Source organism: Stylophora pistillata, chromosome 3 (assembly GCF_964205215.1).
Source record: "Stylophora pistillata chromosome 3, jaStyPist1.2, whole genome shotgun sequence".
NCBI classification, from domain to species: domain Eukaryota; kingdom Metazoa; phylum Cnidaria; class Anthozoa; order Scleractinia; family Pocilloporidae; genus Stylophora; species Stylophora pistillata.
In genome coordinates, this window is record NC_142521.1 from 32,531,921 (window position 1) to 32,551,629 (window position 19,709).

Consider the following 19,709-nt stretch of genomic DNA (forward strand, 5'->3'; position numbering starts at 1 on the left):
TTTATAAAAAGCTGTATCCATTTACCTCTTACAGCTCATAAATGTTTTAATGGCAAGCAGAAAAAGGAAAATAAAATTGAAAACAAAACAAGATAGAATCATAACAATTAGAAATGTGCTGCATCAAACTAGCCTGCAAGCAAGCCCTTATCAGGACAAATGTTTCTTTGCCCACCAGGCCCCAGTTGTTCGAAGGATGGATAACGCTATACAATGGAAAAATCTCTATCCGGTGGATAGCGCAGTACGTTTTGGTAAAACTTATCCGCTGGATAGTGATTTATCCGTTGGATAGTGTTATCCACTTTTTGAACAACCATGCCCAGGACATTAGAGACAAGTCTGGAGGAGAGAGCCTACCCTCAAAATGGACCTAAGTTTGGTTTTTGCCCTTAAGATTTAAATTTAGCAAAGCCTTTGGAAAAAAATGGACCTAAGTTTGGTTTTTGCCCTTAAGATTTAAATTTAACCTAGCCTTTGGAAAAAATCTCCACCACTTTCAATAGTGATTGCAGTCTTTAAGCTGCTTCTGCCTTGTGAATTGCCAACAAGATTTAGTTGGCAAAGGCTGGTGTGAGGCAAGTTTACTTCAATTAAAACACCATTAAAACTAACGAGTACACTCTTGCCACTTCAGTTACACTATCAGATCAACACTAACAAACAGTATATAGCATTTCACAAAATGTACTTTGCTTCTCCAATTTTTCAGTGAACACACGAGTCAACAGCGTTTTGTCATTTTCTTTCTTTCTTTAGTTACTACAACATCAGAACAGGATTCCTCTGTACAACTTTGAGCATACTACAGTCCTCTTCACCATTTCATGTCTTCATGACTGCATTCTAGCAACTTCTTCAAGTATGTACAAGAAAACTTTTCTCTAACTTGATTTTCATGACAAGCAGTGTTATATCCGGGTATCCCTGGATATTTCAGGCTTGGCTGCTTAGCCTAAAGACTTTTTGGATACGTTGGATCTGTCTACTTTCGGTGTAAACTCTACTTGTACATTTGAGTCTGTGCCAGTACAATTAAAAACTGCGACACTACAAGCAGTTTGAATCAAATGGTAAACAGAAAGGTCACTTGTTTCTCTCCAAGGTTTTGGTCCTTATCTGTGGCCTACTTTTTTGCAGTATAAAATAACTAAATCTCCATTGTTCAGCTGAACTTTGGTTTGTATTTTTTGCAAGAAAACCACACTTTACATGTACATTAAACCACGCATTATTATGGGGTTACAAAAGCAAAGGCATGTAACCCCTTATTGATAATTTTGTTCAACATTCATTTCAATTTTTTTCTTTTTCCTTTTTGTAAGCTTGCAAGCCTGTCTAATAATTATTTGGTCTGAGTGCCTTGGTTTTTCCAGGGAGTTGTGCAGCTGATGCCCTCTTGACACCCTGGGTGGGGTGGGTATGGGGCTTGTTTTCATTTTCAGACTCATCACTGGTGTCACTTTCCGAGTCACTGTTTTTCTCAGCTTCTTTGTTTGCTTGATTTAGGGAATCCTGTAAATAAAACAGTATTTTAAGGCACTCTTTCTGGATTGAGGTAAATACATTAAGGATTCTTCAGGCAGCTGATTATTTAGGATTTTGCTTGCAAGAAGAATTAGACAGATCCAAAAAATAAATAAAACAGTGCAATACACAAACATAACCTCAAGAGATTCCCACAAAGCTTTTCTACAATAAATCAAGCCTGGTGTGTTAACTGGTACAAAAATGTTCACATTAATAGCCAAATAAAAAAAAACATCAGTGATGATAACCCTCTAACCAGGAGGGCAACTGGTTTTCACAGGCAGGCAAAACGTTTTGAACTGAACTTCTTCATAAGAAAAACTTTCCTCCTGATGGGCAAAACTGTCCTCAAGACCAGTTAATTTGCCTGGTGCCCAGGCCCTTAATGAAACCCCTGCCAAGATCATCTCTAATTTTAGGTGTTTACCACAATAGGCCCTCAGTGATCAGTGGAACAACACTAAAACAGCGATCACTATTTCAAAGCATAAAATCAGTGCCGTGGCTATTGATGGAATGGATTCTAAATACTTTTTGTCACTTATTCACCGAATCAGAATATGGCATCCAATTTGAATTACCATTGTTTTTGACTTATTAGCCTCATCTTCACGTGGAAACACAAAAGGATTATCACATGTGTGAGAGGCTAGTAAGTCCAGAACAATGGCAATTCAAATTGGACGCCATATTTCGATTCGGTGTATATTCTTTACTCTCTGCCTGATATTTCTTACAATGTTGGTGCTGATAATTTAGTGTCAGAGTAATTAACCATACTGCCTCATAGTCCATGCACTCTTTTCTTCACTGTCATCACCTGTCTGCTTGGCAAAATACTGATATTGTTCTCAAAAAATTACTCATTGGTTGCTCCTGAGATCAGACAGGATAATATAACAGGATTGTTGAAAAGATGCCATTGTTTTCCATCTCTCCTTTAAATTGATATTTCATTGGCGATATTGTTATGATTAATTATTCAAAGATTGTAATTGTAATCACAGTTCCTTCTTTCAATTCGTTTTTCTCAGAAATTGCAAGACCTAAAATTAATTGGTAACAGAATTTCATGAAGTCCAATGCAGTCAGTAATCAAATATCCATGGTTGTCATTATCAGACTCCCCCTTTTCCATTGTTCTTATTTTGTCAATCACTGTTAAGATTACAAACTGAGTGAGACTCTGCTTGATACTATTACCAGTATTAACATGTTCTTGGTAGCAAGCACCTTAACTGATGCAGCAGTTACTTTTTGACCAGTTGCATATTTCTGAGTCCATTCCTTTGCATTTTTAATAAACTGTGGTCTGTTGTACTTGTATTCATCAGACTAGAAAAGTGAACCAAAACAGCCACTGTAAATGATATGTACAATTCTACAAGAAAAAACTGATTAAATACTGTGTATTTTGCAACATTCATTTCAGCCATGAGAAGCTGGATTGATATTCATGTAACAAAAATTTGATTAAAAACTGTGTATTTTAGCAATTAACACTCATTACAATTTCTGAAACAAGAGGATCATCTGGGTTTGGTTCTGCCATGAGAAGCTGGATTGATGTCAGCACAGTAGAAATGTTCCAAGCTGGTTTCCAAGCTCCCTGAAAAACATTTTAAAGCTATAAATGATGAAATATCCAGCTTTCTTGATGAAACACTCATAACCAAGAGCTAACCTTACAAGTGGCTCTCAAAATGAGACTTCGTTACTACACAGATAAGCAGCAATTTTAAGAGCAATTTTAGAATGACTAGCTAATACCCCATTCACACCAAAGCCTAAACATGCTTTAAAGCTGTTTTGTTAAACATGGTTTAACACAACAGCTCCATAGAAGCTGCTCAAATCAATATTTGGTTGACTTCAAATGTGGCACATTGAAAATACAATTTAGCAATTGCTTGAATCTTGTGGAAAATTTAGTTTTTCAGTTCTCTGCTTCTGATTTTTATTCAGTTAAACCTGGTTTAACTAAACAAGTTTTCTGGTGTGAATGGGGTATAAGTTTTGGGGTCTAAAAATGCAGGCATCAAAATTTCAAGTATGCATTGTTATGAAAGAGATAAAACCTATATGGTTTTAGCTTCACAATCTTTCACGCTGCATCTCTTTTAGGGAGGAGCTTCAGTGGTACTGTTAAATTGGTATTATCATGGTTAAGATAAATCTGTTCCTATTGTCTAATCACCTTTGGAGGCATCTGAAGAGTGTCCAGGCAGATCCTACCGCTTCCATCAATATTGGGATGGTAGATTTTTGTGACAAAGCGAACTTTAGGAGGTTGAAACGGATACCTATAGGTAATGTAGGTCAATCAATTATCATCAGCAAATCAAATCCTTTACATTGTGGCACAATTAGTCACAAAGTGCGTAGTTTTGACTTGCCTGGTGCAAGATTTTGAGTATAGAAAAATTAGAAAAAGTGATGCTTCACAAGAAGGCCCAAAATATTGTTTGTGTTGTGCAAGAGTCTGGTGCTGAGGTTTCACTGCATTTTTAAGTGCTAAAGCATTCTTAAGAAAGTAGCCAAGTGAAAATTATCCCCTAATAATGACTGGCTTCTAATTTCTACTTACAGTATCAGTCTTGGATCAAATGTAAAGGTCATGAGTATATAGTGAAGCCACTGATTGTCTAACAAATTCTCCTTGTTGCTGCCATAGGAAATGTAAAGAGAGAAGTTTGGACAATATAAATGCCAATCTTAGGGTGTAAACGATTAAAACTGAAAGTGAACACCTTAATGTCCCATGTGAAGACAGGAAGGGACTGACAATTGCGTATCCTGGTGCTGGGACCCCCTTCTGACGAGAACACTGCTGGCCTTAAAGAAATAATACCACTTCCACACACTAACCGCTCGGGAATTTGTATTTCCAGCCTAAAGCAGCCTCCAGTATAAGGGGTGTCTTTTGAACCTAAAATTTCTGAAAAAAGAAAAAACGTCTTTTAGCAAATGTTTCGTAGGGAATTTACATTTGCGTCAAGTTTTCAGGATTGTATAAATCTTGAAGGCTTGGGAGCTTTTTGTTCATAAAGGCGGCGAAATACGAGACACAAAAACCCTCAACTTGGAGCGCAACATTGTTTCGTTGCAAGTTTTGGTCGATGTTTCTCGTTTTTCACCTTGCGTGATCAACTTGTTTCGCAACCAAAACATTTGTTGCAGGTTGAAGAAATTTGTTGCGAAAAGTAGAGCGCGGGTCAACTTTGAACGACAAAATTTCTTCAACCTGCAAAAAATGTTTTTGTTGCGAGACAAGTTGATCACGCAAGGTGAAAAACGAGAAACATCGACCAAAACTTGCAACGAAACAATGTTGCGCGCCAAGTTGAGGGTTTTTGTATCTCGTATTTCGCCGCCTTAAGGGAGAGAGACTTCAGCTCAAAAACCTGCTTTAAGTTTGTCAATTTGATGATCTACCGCCCAACAAGAGATTCCTGGCGGTGGCTCCTTCGTTAGAATGCTCAGTTCACGCTGCATACGAGAAGATCTCTGCATGTCGTCGAGGTGAATTTATCCACAAGCTATCTACTTTTGTTGTTGTGGGCTAAGATCTCTGTGCCTCTTCAAGCCGCTGTCACAGTGATATGTGTACCCCCGTGATATGTGTATCCCCGCACACATATCACTAGTGATATGTGTACCCCTGGTAGGGATACACAAAACACTGAAGCTTTGCACCCGGGCCTCTTAGAGCTTCAAAGAAAACATGGTGGCTACGAGGAACAAATTTTGTGGTTTTATATTTTAAAGTTTCCGATCCAAAATATAAACGGAAGAAGATCACAATGCAACTGAATAACAAGGTAAGAGGTGTTTTTATATTTCCAAAACCTTTAAAATAGTTACATGGATTTCAGTCGTTTCGCCAGCATTTAATTTAAGTACCAACGATTAGTTCGCTCGAGCCACTGCTCGAAACTAGCGTTTGTCCTGTCGTTTGCGACAACTGAAAAGTGTGTTTGCGCAATAAGTTGTTTTGGTGGATTAAAGGTCTAGAACTTTACCGCGTTTGGAAACTATTTCGTGTTCACGTTCCGTAGTTCACATCAATCACTCACTATACATCAAAACCATTTGAATTCATTTTTAAACGGGGCTTCTATGTTGTTGATATTGTTTTTTTTTTTTGTTTGTTTTTGTTTTGAAATCTGTACGGCCCTGGACAACCAAGTCCTTATCATGGTAACCGAAGTCTTGCTTTTCCAGTGTTTGCCAGTATGGACAGCCTGGATATTTTTCTGCACTGTTTTTGTTGTGTCTAATAAGTGCTCATAAAAACAACAGGCCAACTAATTTGAACTACATGCGAAAGATCAGGTAATTTTATTGATAAGTCAACATGGCTGCATAGATTATGAAAATGATTGTTAACTGATAATATTAATCTACTAGTAAAGTGATATCCACTGCATGGTAAGCGATATCTACTTGCAATGTTTCAGTGTTCCTCAAATGTATATGTACTATCCAAAATAAATATTTCAGAGCAAACTTTTGTTCTACTTTATAAATGTCACATATTCTTGTAAAATAGCAGTAAAACTACAAAAAAACTTAACATTGTTTCAAAGCCTAATAATGCTGATTAATTTGTGAACAAGCCACCTGTAAATCAATGGGCAAACTCTAAAACTGGGTTTGTTACAGAAGTGAAACCTATCAGACAATGCAAAAAAATATCAACAAACTCCAAGAAGGGAAGTACCCGCTGGAAAAAGGCATTTATGGATAGGCTTGTTAACAATGACTAACAAATGGTGATTTTTTTTCTTTTTCAAATTGTGATACTTTTTAATGATTTATTCCATGGTATTGATTTCATCTGTAAACCTCTTGTATTTTATGTAGTTGACAATTAGCACAATGGCTTCATTGAATTACCATTGCCAAAATCATTTACTTTTCCTTTTTCTTGTACTAGTATTTTAGCCCGAGTTGACATTGAAGTGTTTTGGCCTGACATTTTGTTGAGTGGTGAGACTTTTTCAGTTTTAAGAGGTAGGGGGTTTAATAGTTTTCAGGGGGGTCATGCCAGAACAGTTGGTTTGAAAGTGGAGCCAACCAAATAAAAATGGTCAGTTTGGAGAGGAAGGGGTTTAACCCAAATAACTACTCTTAAGTATCACACAATTATGGTAACAAGGGGTGGGGGCAGGGAAAAATTTTGATGAAAAGGGGAAGTCATCACATATTATAGTGACTATCTACCACCCCACCACATAAAAATTGACAGTCCCTAATCTTTTCAATAACCATTTGCCTTAAAAACTAGATGTCTGTATCTAAGCAATTTGGCAGTTATTGCACTTCCATTGAAACCTTTTATACTTGAAAACTTTGTCAGGAATTTTTTGGCAAGCTTGATGGAACCACTTCTTGCAATTGGTGCATTCTGCCATCTGGTCTTTGGTTGGATTGTATGGGAGGCGGCAGTCACAGTACACTGGCATGGCAACAGTCTCTTCATAACCAACGCTTGATTTTTCCTCAAAGGGGAATATGCCAATGTATCCATTTTTAAGGGAATCTAAGAGATGTGCCCTTATTGCCCGCCTGTTGAACTTAAGTGATGTGGGGTCCATATTATGGCAGAGTGCTGTGGCAAACGCAATCACAAAAACTCCACAGTCTGTCCCATTTGTTTGCTGGTCAACAGGAGGGACACAAATTTCAATGACATTGCTGTCTTGGTTGAAAAGAAGGGCACCAATCTGCTCTCTGGTGAATGGCGCAATTCCACTATAAAGACTGTCATAGAGTTTCACTTGGTTGTTGTGGCTGCATCCAATATTACTGACACAAACCCAGTGATTACCACCAGTGTGTAGCACTTGAATGAAGCTGTTCCGCATCACTGGAAACTGTTCTGCCTTCCCAATTGTTGGAGACAGCAGCCCCTCGATATAAGGAAATTGGCGATGCAACAGTTCTTGGGCCATTTGTATTTGATGGTCTGTAAGCATTGCATTTTTGCCAATTATGTCTACATCTTCTTGATTCAGTTTAAATGTAGGCCTTTGCATTTTAGCAATAGATGCTTCGTCCATCCTAGCCTGTTTCAAAAACTTAACTTCGTCTTCAGCTTCTTCGGCTCCTTGCATTTTTCTTTTCGGGGCCTTTGTCTTTTTCAAGAACTTTCCTTTACTTCTGTGTTGTATTTTTTGCAGGAATGCATCTGCCTCATGCTTTCCACCACTTTCTAGGAGATCCTCAGCCTGGTTGTGTGTAATTTGTAATTGCTGATAACATAGGGTAATTAGAGCCTCTGGTAAAAGTACCTCCATTAAGTACTTTTGACTGACCTTTGGGAAGTGCTTTGCTATTAGAGTTACCATGTGATATGTTTGATTTTCCTCAAAGTCCCCAAATGGCACATTGAACTTGAGATCTACCCTTTCGATCATCTCTTTATCTTTGTCTGATAATATTCTTCCATGGAAAATTTCATGTCGCCAGCTTTCCTTGGTGCCACTGAGTACTTCTGAAAGGTGATCTTTGATTACTTTGTCAAAGCAGGAAGCAATGTCCCTCTTTGAAATGTTCTGTATTTTTTTGTTTGGTTCAAAGGGCTGGTATTTTGCCGGCTGCTGAGCCCCTGGCAGATTAGGTGGTTTTGGCTGCCTGGAAGGTGCTTGCTGATTAAGTGATGTTTGCTGTTTGGAAGGTGCTTGCTGATTAAATGATGTTTGTTGTTTGGAAGGTGCTGGCTGATTAAGTGATGTTTGCTGTTTGGAAGGTGCTAGCTGATCAAGTGATGTTTGCTGTTTGGAAGGTGCTAGCTGATTAAGTGATGTTTGCTGTTTGGAAGGTGCTGGCTGATTAAGTGATGTTGGCTGGCTGGAAGGTGCTAGCTGATTAGGTGATTTTTGCAGTTTTAAAGGTGCTGGCTGATGAGGTGATGTTTGCTGTTTGGAAGGTGCTAGCTGATTAAGTGATTTTTGCTGGTTTAAAGGTGCTGGCTGATGAGGTGATGTTTGCCGTTTGGAAGGTACTAGCTGATTAGGTGATTTTTGCTGGTTTAAAGGTGCTGGCTGATGAGGTGATGTTTGCTGTTTGGAAGGTGCTAGCTGATTAGGTGATGTTGGCTGGCTGGAAGGTGCTAGCTGATTAGGTGATGTTGGCTGGCTGGAAGGTGTTAGCTGATTAGGTGATGTTGGCTGGCTGGAAGGTGTAGGTTGATTTGGTTGTGTTGGCTGGCTGGAAGGTGCTGGCTGGTGATGTTCTTTTGGCTGCTTGGAAGGTGCTTGAAGTTTGGGGCACTTTGATCGCGGCATTGGTGTTGGCTGATTGGGTGGTACTTTTGGTTGGGGAACCTTTGTCCGTGGCATTGGTGTTGGCTGATTGGGTGGTACTTTTGGTTGGGGTACCTTTGTCCGTGGCATTGGTGTTGGCCGGTGGTGTGGTGCTGGCTGTTGGTGTGGTGTAGGCTGCTTGGATGGTGCTTGTTGGGATGACATTAACTGCTGTATTGTGGCCGTTTTGGTTGGCGATAGCTGCTGGGATTGTTTTGGCTGCTGCAATGGTGTTGCAGGCTGCATAGATGGTACTGGCTGCTGCGATGGCACCTGTTGTTGATGTTGGGGTGCTGTCGCTGAATGCTGAGAAGAACAGTGAGGATGCTGCAATGGTGGTTGTGCTGTCTGCTGAGCTGTGGATTGAACCCTGTACGCTTTGAGGTCTTTCATGTTCACTATCCTTCTTAGTTTCTCGCCACTTTTTCCACGTAACCTGCAGGTTCCCTTTTGTAAGTCAACCTCTTCTATGGTGTATGGGCCAGTCCACTGGTCTTCCATTTTGTGCCCCTTTTTTGTCTTTTGGAGCATATTGCGGCGTAGAACAGCATCACCCTTCTTCAGTGTGCAGTCGAAGCCTCCTTTTCTTTTTAAGAACTGCTTTTTTTGCTTTTCTTGTGCAGCTTCTATGTTTCCCTGCACTCTTGGGAAAAGTGCATCTCTTGTGGCTGTCATTTGTTGCACATGCTCCTGGAGGACATCCTCTGAGTTTAATTCCCTTGCCAGTTTTTCAATTTCGCTGGGGTCGTTATCGACGTGCTTTACATACTTTTGGACTTCAAGAGGCAAACGTGGATGCCTACCATACATTAAATAGAATGGGCTGAACTTGGTGGTGTTTGATCTGTTGGTGTTAATTGCAAAAAGAGCACCATCCGTGTACTCGTCCCAATCCCGATCGTGGTCATCCGCAATCTTCCTAAGGGTACTAAACAAAAGTGACAAGTGCAGTAAATGGCTTGAACCCAGGGGTAACATGTGAAAGTGGAGGCTAATCGTCCGGGTGAGTGTGGTCCTGAGAAGGACTGTTGTCGGTGGCAGTGACTGACGTTTCGACAATCTGTGCGGAAGTCATCATCAGAGTCAAGTGAATGATTGTTGTCGGTAGAATGTTCTTATTCCAGTTCGTGGAAAATGATTGGCACCAACCATTTTACACGAACTGGAATAAGAACATTAGGTAGGTAAGAACATTAGATGATGTATTACCTCCTCTTGTAATTCAGATAATATGTAATATTTAACATCTTTGCATTCGCTTCAGTCCGTAGTTTTAACACTGGAATCCCAAGCACATTACCGAATGGAAATAAACTTTGAAAGCACTAGCTTAGCTGAATGATATTTTAGGTAGCATGTCATGCCCTCTTTCATGTCACTGATAGGAGTTAAGAGTTATTTTTAGACAGAAAATGATTGCAACGCTCACTTCTTTATTGACTGGTTTGATCTCTCATCTAGGCCATTAGACTCCGGATGATATGCTGACGCGATCCTCTGGTGGACACCAAATGTTGTCATGAAGCGCTCGCACACCTGCAACAGAGACAATGCAGCAACGTCATGCAAGCCGCTACACAGATGTCTGTCAAAGGTTTCCGTTGTATAAAACGCTGACCTACCTGGTTAACGAATTCTCTACCCTGGTCTGAAATGATGTGAGCTGGGGCTCCATGGCGACAATATGCTTTGTAAAGGCCCTTTGCTACGCTTACGGCACTCTTGTCTGGCAGAGGAATTGCCTCTACATACTTGCTAAAGTAATCCGTCATTGTCAGAAGATAGCGATTTCCTTGGGCAGAAACCTTGCCGGCATCTATTAAATCAATACCGACTAGGTACCAAACTTTAGAAACCACCTTCACGGGATGCAGCACGTCGTAACTTTTGCTTTCACTGGTATTACGTTGACACCGGTCACAATTTCGAATCTGTTTGTGTAAGAGAAGGCCACACTTAGAGAAGCATTGAGAGAACATAGAGAAGCCTCAGATTCTTTTATTACAACATCTATTGGAAGTAAAGAAAAGTCATTGTTTTATAAATATTTTACCATTATTGTTGTTAAATGCCTTTTATTATATGGCTGTGTCTCACAAGTACTGGGAACTACCGAATTCACAAATTTGACTGATTATTTCACATGGCTGATCTCGCTGAAAGAATCATGCTCTTTACTTGAGCCCGCTTTTTGCAAAACCGCGACTTTTCAGGCCTCTTTTTTTAAATAGAAATGTAAAACCTTGGAATTTTATCTGCAATCTAGCTTCTTATGACAAGTTGTCTCGTTTTAAGTTCGTTTAAAATTTTTTTACTAGTCACTTATTTAACTATACTTAGTAGAACTATGATTTAACTTTGCTGGTCACCACTTATTATATTGACATGCCCTGCAAATGCTACCTCTGAGGTGCCATCGTTCTTAATTTTATTGATCTAATTAGTTATTGAGTTGATCTATCGCGATACATTAAATTTTATAGTTCCTTTTAGATGTTTGATTACATTTCAGGGTTGCACTTTGCATGGGTTACTTCTCCCGTTCGTCGATCTTATTATTTTTATTTAAATTTTATAGTTCCTTTTAGATTTATAATTACATTTCAGGGTTGCACTTTGCATGGGTTACTTCTCCCGTTCGCCGATCTTATTATTTTTATTTACTCTTATCAACTTTACATTGCAAATATCTACATAGTAAGACCAATAAACTTGACAGACTGATTTGAGTAAGTGCCAGCTTTAAAAAATCCAAAATAGTAATTGCCACTGAAACGCTAGTGTTAAGATGCATGAATTGTGACAGACCGTGATGGTATCAAATGTTACGCAACACCAATGCCTCTACGTGTATACATTTTATTAAACTCACCAATTCAACAGTATCCTTGTAGTAAGAGGGCCAGTAGTAGCGCTCCTTAATTTTTTGAATGGTGTTGTCCCGCCCGGCGTGGCCCGCAAAAGGTGAAGAGTGACACTCATCGAAAACCCTTGCCTTTTCCTCCTCTTAAATGACCATGCGGTTAAAGGTTAATCCATCGTTACCACGGTCGACGTAGAAAAGCGAGCCTGATTGTACATCAAACGTGAACTGTTTCGAAAGTCTCCGTAACACTCCTTTTTCACGCTTGCTTGCGCCCTCTGGATACTCTTTATCTCTCAAATAATGAACCAGATTTGAATATTTTGTGGCATCCATCTTAATAATTCTCGTAAGATGCGAATTTCCCGCGAAAGAAAGGTCATAAATAGAAGTATACAAGGTCCAACTTCCTAATTTGGGCATTGTTTAATAGAGGAATTTCCGGTGGGTAGAAGCGTTGCGTGAGAACAGTTAAATCAACGTAGCATCTACGCCTAATGGAATAATTTGTTGTATTTAAGAAAGGGTTCCTGGTTCTATAAATATGCGCCCATGGGTGCGGAATTGATATATTGATTAGAAATTGTTTTTGGTGAAGTGTCTAGCCAAACAAAAGCGCTTACAGGCCAGGGATACCAATTTTACTGCGATCAACGTTCACTGATATGTGTATCCCAACATATCACAAACGTTTGCTTCCCACTGTGCCTATGAGTGCGATTTTGAAATATTTTATTGATTAGAAATTGCACTGGGCTAGAGAGGCCAGGATACACATATCACTACAATCACCGTCCAGTGATATATATCAATAAACATCAGGGGATACACGTATCACAGAAAGCGATCGCAGTGATGTTAGATCACACTTCTATTAATTTTGACTCAATAATACACTACAAGCCAGACTTAGCTAGTGTTTTGCTGGACAGATAAAAGCGCTTGCTTTAGTAAGGGGATACACATACTGACTACGATTGCCGTGATATGTGTATCCAAAGTGTATCCACAAGATATAATGGGGATACACATATCACTGAACGGCGATCGCAGTGATATGTCTATCCCCCGAGTAACTCGCTGTTGTCTGTCAATTTGGAATCAATATATAAGCTTAGCTAGTAATTTGCTGGACAGACAAAAGCGCTTGCTTTACCAAGGGATACACATATTGACTGCGATTGCCGCGATATGCGTATCCACATTGTATCCCCAAGATGTATTGGGGATACACATATCACTGAACGGCGATAGCAGTGATATGTGTATCCCCTGACTAACTCGCTATCGTCTGTCAATTTGGAATCAATAATACACTTACTAGCCATATATAAGCTTAGCTAGTAATTTGCTGGACAGACAAAAGCGCTTGCTTTACCAAGGGATACACATATTGACTGCGATTGCCGCGATATGCGTATCCACATTGTATCCCCAAGATGTATTGGGGATACACATATCACTGAACGGCGATCACAGTGATATGTGTATCCCTTGACTAACTCGCTATCGTCTGTCAATTTGGAATCAATAACACACTTACTAGCCATATATAAGCTTAGCTAGTAATTTGCTGGACAGACAAAAGCGCTTCCTTTACCAAGGGATACACATGTTGACTGCGATTGCCGCGATATGCGTATCCACATTGTATCCCCAAGATGTATTGGGGATACACATATCACTGAACGGCGATCGCAGTGATATGTGTATCCTCTGACTAACTCGCTGTCGTCTGTCAATTTGGAATCAATAATACACTTACTAGCCATATATAAGCTTAGCTAGTAATTTGCTGGACAGACAAAAGCGCTTGCTTTACCAAGGGATACACATATTGACTGCGATTGCCGCGATATGCGTATCCACATTGTATCCCCAAGATGTATTGGGGATACACATATCACTGAACGGCGATCACAGTGATATGTGTATCCCCTGACTAACTCGCTATCGTCTGTCAATTTGGAATCAATAACACACTTACTAGCCATATATAAGCTTAGCTAGTAATTTGCTGGACAGACAAAAGCACTTGCTTTACCAAGGGATACACATATTGACTGCGATTGCCGCGATATGCGTATCCACATTGTATCCCCAAGATGTATTGGGGATACACATATCACTGAACGGCGGGCGATCAGATAACGGCTTATTAAGCGACTATCTCGGTCTGTTTATTGAGAGATTTTAGGCCACTAACTCAGTCTGTATATTGTACGATTTTAAGCCGTTAACTAACGGCTTAAAATCTCCCAATAAACAGACTGAAGGAAATTAAGCCGTTAGTTAACGGCCTAAAATCGTACAATAAACATACAGACTGAAGGAAATTAAGCCGTTAGTTAACGGCCTAAAATCGTACAATAAACATAACAGACTGAACGAAATTAAGCCGTTAGTCAACGGCCTAAAATCGTACAATAAACATAACAGACTGAACGAAATTAAGCCGTTAGTTAACGGCCTAAAATCGTACAATAAAGATAACAGACTGTAGGAAATTAAGGCGTTAGTTACCGGCCTAAAATCGTACAATAAACATACAGACTGAACGCAATTAAGCCGTTAGTTAACGGCCTAAAATCGTACAATAAACATTACAGACTGAACGAAATTAAGCCGTTAGTTAACGGCCTAAAATCGTACAATAAACATAGAGACTGAATGAAATTAAGGAAATTAAGCCGTTAGTTACCGGCCTAAAATCGTACAATAAACATACAGACTGAACGCAATTAAGCCGTTAGTTAACGGCCTAAAATCGTACAATAAACATTACAGACTGAACGAAATTAAGCCGTTAGTTAACGGCCTAAAATCGTACAATAAACATAGAGACTGAATGAAATTAAGCCGTTAGTTAACGGCCTAAAATCGTACAATAAACATAACAGACTGAACGAAATTAAGCCGTTAGTTAACGGCCTAAAATCGTACAATAAACATAACAGACTGAACGAAATTAAGACGTTAGTCAACGGCCTAAAATCGTACAATAAACATAACAGACTGAACGAAATTAAGCCGTTAGTTAACGTCCTAAAATCGTACAATAAAGATAACAGACTAGGAAATTAAGCCGTTAGTTACCGGCCTAAAATCGTACAATAAACATACAGACTGAACGCAATTAAGCCGTTAGTTAACGGCATAAAATCGTAAAATAAACATTACAGACTGAACGAAATTAAGCCGTTAGTTAACGGCCTAAAATCGTACAATAAAATAACAGACTGAACGAAATTAAGCCGTTAGTTAACGGCCTAAAATCGTACAATAAACATAACAGACTGAACGAAATTAAGCCGTTAGTTAACGGCCTAAAATCGTACAATAAACATTACAGACTGAACGAAATTAAGCCGTTAGTTAACGGCCTAAAATCGTACAATAAACATTACAGACTGAACGAAATTAAGCCGTTAGTTAACGGCCTAAAATCGTACAATAAAGATAACAGACTGAATGAAATTAAGCCGTTAGTTAACGGCCTAAAATCGTACAATAAAGATAACAGACTGAACGAAATTAAGCCGTTAGTTAACGGCCGTACAATAAAAATAACAGACTGAACGAAATTAAGCCGTTAGTTAACGGCCTAAAATCGTACAATAAATATAACAGACTGTAGGAAATTAAGCCGTTAGTTAACGGCCTAAAATCGTACAATAAACATTACAGACTGAACGAAATTAAGCCGTTAGTTAACGGCCTAAAATCGTACAATAAAATAACAGACTGAACGAAATTAAGCCGTTAGTTAACGGCCTAAAATCGTACAATAAACATAACAGACTGAACGAAATTAAGCCGTTAGTTAACGGCCTAAAATCGTACAATAAACATTACAGACTGAACGAAATTAAGCCGTTAGTTAACGGCCTAAAATCGTACAATAAAGATAACAGACTGAATGAAATTAAGCCGTTAGTTAACGGCCTAAAATCGTACAATACACATAACAGACTGAAGGAAATGAAGCCGTTAGTTAACGGCCTAAAATCGTACAATAAACATTACAGACTGAACGAAATTAAGCCGTTAGTTAACGGCCTAAAATCGTACAATAAAATAACAGACTGAACGAAATTAAGCCGTTAGTTAACGGCCTAAAATCGTACAATAAACATAACAGACTGAACGAAATTAAGCCGTTAGTTAACGGCCTAAAATCGTACAATAAACATTACAGACTGAACGAAATTAAGCCGTTAGTTAACGGCCTAAAATCGTACAATAAAGATAACAGACTGAATGAAATTAAGCCGTTAGTTAACGGCCTAAAATCGTACAATACACATAACAGACTGAAGGAAATTAAGCCGTTAGTTAACGGCCTAAAATCGTACAATAAAAATAACAGACTGAACGAAATTAAGCCGTTAGTTAACGGCCTAAAATCGTACAATAAACATAACAGACTGAACGAAATTAAGCCGTTAGTTAACGGCCTAAAATCGTACAATAAACATTACAGACTGAACGAAATTAAGCCGTTAGTTAACGGCCTAAAATCGTACAATAAACATATAGACTGAATGAAATTAAGCCGTTAGTTAACGGCCTAAAATCGTACAATAAACATAACAGACTGAAGGAAATTAAGCCGTTAGTTAACGGCCTAAAATCGTACAATAAACATAACAGACTGAACGAAATTAAGCCGTTAGTTAACGGCCTAAAATCGTACAATAAACATTACAGACTGAACGAAATTAAGCCGTTAGTTAACGGCCTAAAATCGTACAATAAACATATAGACTGAATGAAATTAAGCCGTTAGTTAACGGCCTAAAATCGTACAATAAACATAACAGACTGAAGGAAATTAAGCCGTTAGTTAACGGCCTAAAATCGTACAATAAACATAACAGACTGAACGAAATTAAGCCGTTAGTTAACGGCCTAAAATCGTACAATAAACATTACAGACTGAACGAAATTAAGCCGTTAGTTAACGGCCTAAAATCGTACAATAAACATATAGACTGAATGAAATTAAGCCGTTAGTTAACGGCCTAAAATCGTACAATAAACATAACAGACTGAAGGAAATTAAGCCGTTAGTTAACGGCCTAAAATCGTACAATAAACATAACAGACTGAACGAAATTAAGCCGTTAGTTAACGGCCTAAAATCGTACAATAAACATTACAGACTGAACGAAATTAAGCCGTTAGTTAACGGCCTAAAATCGTACAATAAAGATAACAGACTGAACGAAATTAAGCCGTTAGTTAACGGCCTAAAATCGTACAATAAAATAACAGACTGAAGGAAATTAAGCCGTTAGTTAACGGCCTAAAATCGTACAATAAAAATAACAGACTGAACGAAATTAAGCCGTTAGTTAACGGCCTAAAATCGTACAATAAAGATAACAGACTGAATGAAATTAAGCCGTCAGTTAACGGCCTAAAATCGTACAATAAACATAACAGACTGAAGGAAATTAAGCCGTTAGTTAACGGCCTAAAATCGTACAATAAAAATAACAGACTGAACGAAATTAAGCCGTTAGTTAACGGCCTAAAATCGTACAATAAATATAACAGACTGTAGGAAATTAAGCCGTTAGTTAACGGCCTAAAATCGTACAATAAACATTACAGACTGTAGGAAATTAAGCCGTTAGTTATCGGCCTAAAATCGTACAATAAACATTACAGACTGAACGAAATTAAGCCGTTAGTTAACGGCCTAAAATCGTACAATAAACATAACAGACTGAACGAAATGAAGCCGTTAGTTGACGGCCTAAAATCGTACAATAAACATTACAGACTGAACGAAATTAAGCCGTTAGTTAACGGCCTAAAATCGTACAATAAACATACAGACTGAATGAAATTAAGCCGTTAGTTAACGGCCTAAAATCGTACAATAAACATAACAGACTGAAGGAAATTAATTTTTCGCGGTTTCCTGTTTTGATGCAATTCAATCATGCATGTTTCTCTGAATAATAGCATCTCATTTCACCCTGTTTCTCTTTTTTCGGCTTTGTTATAAGCTCACTAAGCAGCGCAATTTGAAGCAGTCATGATGTAAAATGGTGGCTCTGATTTCGATTTGTTAGCAAAGGGTAAGATATTAGCTTAAGGAGGGGGGCTTTGGGATTTTCGGTTTTGCGGTTTTCACTGTTTGTTGGATCGTTTTTTAGGCTTTTGGGCCAAAAAGGTTCGGTTGTTCGGTTTTGATGTTCAGAGCGGTTTGCGGATTTTACGTGTTTTTGCATTTGGTTTTCACGAAAACTCTGAGGCGGTTGTCGGTTTTTCCTTTTTGACCCCTCTTAACGGTGAAAATGTAGCGCTTTTGTCAGGTTTGCATGGGTTTTCGGTTTTGCTGCTTTTTCCGTCGGTTTTCCGGTTTTGGAGGTTTTTTCCTCCGGTTTTGAGGTTTCCCAGAGGCCCCAGTGCCCCCCTCCTTACCCAACCTCATCAAATTTTCAACTAATGAGGGTCTTCCTTGGTGTCTTTTTGACCTGAGAGCCAAAAAACGCAGACACTGACGAATATTGACTTAAGTTTATGAGATTAATGGAATGAAAAAAAGCCGTTAGACGACTATGAAATGTCATCACTCAATTAAAGAAAATAGCGAAGGGACAACGCGCCAATTCCGCTCCGCTTTGCATGTAATATTGCAAAAACGATTGCGTGTGTTTCATCGGGGTTTCCAAACACGGGAAAACCCCGATGAAACACGAAGCACACTACGATTTTTTGAAATTGCTTTTCAATCGTGCATCATTAGCCAAGATTTTGGCAGCGTAAGCGGGATTGTTGTTTTTTAGTAATTATTGGCCTTTGTTGTCAAATATTTTAGCAGTGTCACAAGTCCCTGGGGAACGTCACAGGGTATGACATTTTAGCAAGCCCCAGGGTTTGATATTTCATCAAAGTACAGTGGAAAACCTTCTGTCCATTGTTTCATCGGGGATTCTAAACGCACAGATGTGGCCAAATTGGCGTATCGTGATTGGTTTGTAACTTGATGATATATTAATGATTTGAGAAACTGCTGTCACGCATTTCCGTAAATAAATATCCACGAAAATCGCCCTAATAAAGCTTCAGCGTGCGCTATTTTACGCTTGAAATTGATTTCTGAAGTGGGTTTTCGGTGGTCCTAGATGGGTGTTGTCGATGGTTTTAGGTCATTTCTTCTTTTATTACTTACGTAACGTCGTTCAGTCTGTTATGTTTATTGTACGATTTTAGGCCGTCAACTAACGGCTTAATCTCGTTGAGTCTGTAATGTTTATTGTACGATTTTAGGCCGTTAATTAACGGCTTAATTTCGTTCAGTCTGTTATGTTTATTGTACGATTTTAGGCCGTTAACTAACGGCTTAATTTCGTTCACTCTGTAATGTTTATTGTACGATTTTAGGCCGTTAACTAACGGCTTAATTTCCTACAGTCTGCTATATTTGTTGTACGATTTTAGGCCGTTAACTAACGGCTTAATTTCGTTCAGTCTGTTATATTTATTGTGCGATTTTAGGCCGTTAACTAACGGCTTAATTTCATTCAGTCTGTTATCTTTATTGCACGATTTTAGGCCGTTAACTAACGGCTTAATTTCGTTCAGTCTGTTATGTTTATTGTACGATTTTAGGCCGTTAACTAACGGCTTAATTTCGTTCAGTCTGTAATGTTTATTGTACGATTTTAGGCCGATAACTAACGGCTTAATTTCCTACAGTCTGTAATGTTTATTGTACGATTTTAGGCCGTTAACTAACGGCTTAATTTCGTTCCGTCTGTTATCTTTATTGTCGATTTTAGGCCGTTAACTAACGGCTTAATTTCGTTCAGTCTGTTATGTTTATTGTACGATTTTAGGCCGTTAACTAACGGCTTAATTTCGTTCAGTCTGTTATCTTTATTGTACGATTTTAGGCCGTTAACTAACGGCTTAACTTCGTTCAGTCTGTAATGTTTATTGTACGATTTTAGGCCGTTAACTAACGGCTTAATTTCGTTCAGTCTGTT

At 38.7% G+C, this 19,709-nt stretch overlaps 2 protein-coding genes and 1 long non-coding RNA gene across 3 annotated transcripts; 1 reads left to right on the plus strand and 2 right to left on the minus strand.

Annotated features, from left to right (window-relative positions):
• Positions 1-733: 733 nt before the first annotated feature.
• On the minus strand, positions 734-5,170 carry LOC111340574 (ubiquitin-conjugating enzyme E2 T). The gene is made up of 6 exons (XM_022947435.2): positions 4,935-5,170; positions 4,399-4,468; positions 3,728-3,833; positions 3,041-3,139; positions 2,764-2,865; positions 734-1,515 (listed from the first exon to the last, which is right to left on the minus strand). The coding sequence occupies exons 1-6, from the start codon at positions 5,041-5,043 to the stop codon at positions 1,339-1,341; spliced, it is 663 nt and encodes a 220-aa protein (XP_022803170.2). The 5' UTR covers positions 5,044-5,170; the 3' UTR covers positions 734-1,338.
• Positions 5,171-5,195: 25 nt separating this feature from the next.
• On the plus strand, positions 5,196-11,332 carry LOC148735674 (uncharacterized). Its single transcript, XR_015999495.1, has 2 exons — positions 5,196-5,351; positions 10,302-11,332. It is a non-coding gene; the product is annotated as an uncharacterized LOC148735674 (long non-coding RNA).
• On the minus strand, positions 5,849-10,390 carry LOC148735675 (uncharacterized). Its single transcript, XM_088755684.1, has 2 exons — positions 10,270-10,390; positions 5,849-9,768 (listed from the first exon to the last, which is right to left on the minus strand). Exons 1-2 carry the CDS (start codon positions 10,359-10,361, stop codon positions 6,831-6,833), a joined length of 3,030 nt encoding a protein of 1,009 aa, XP_088611810.1. The 5' UTR covers positions 10,362-10,390; the 3' UTR covers positions 5,849-6,830.
• Positions 11,333-19,709: the final 8,377 nt, after the last annotated feature.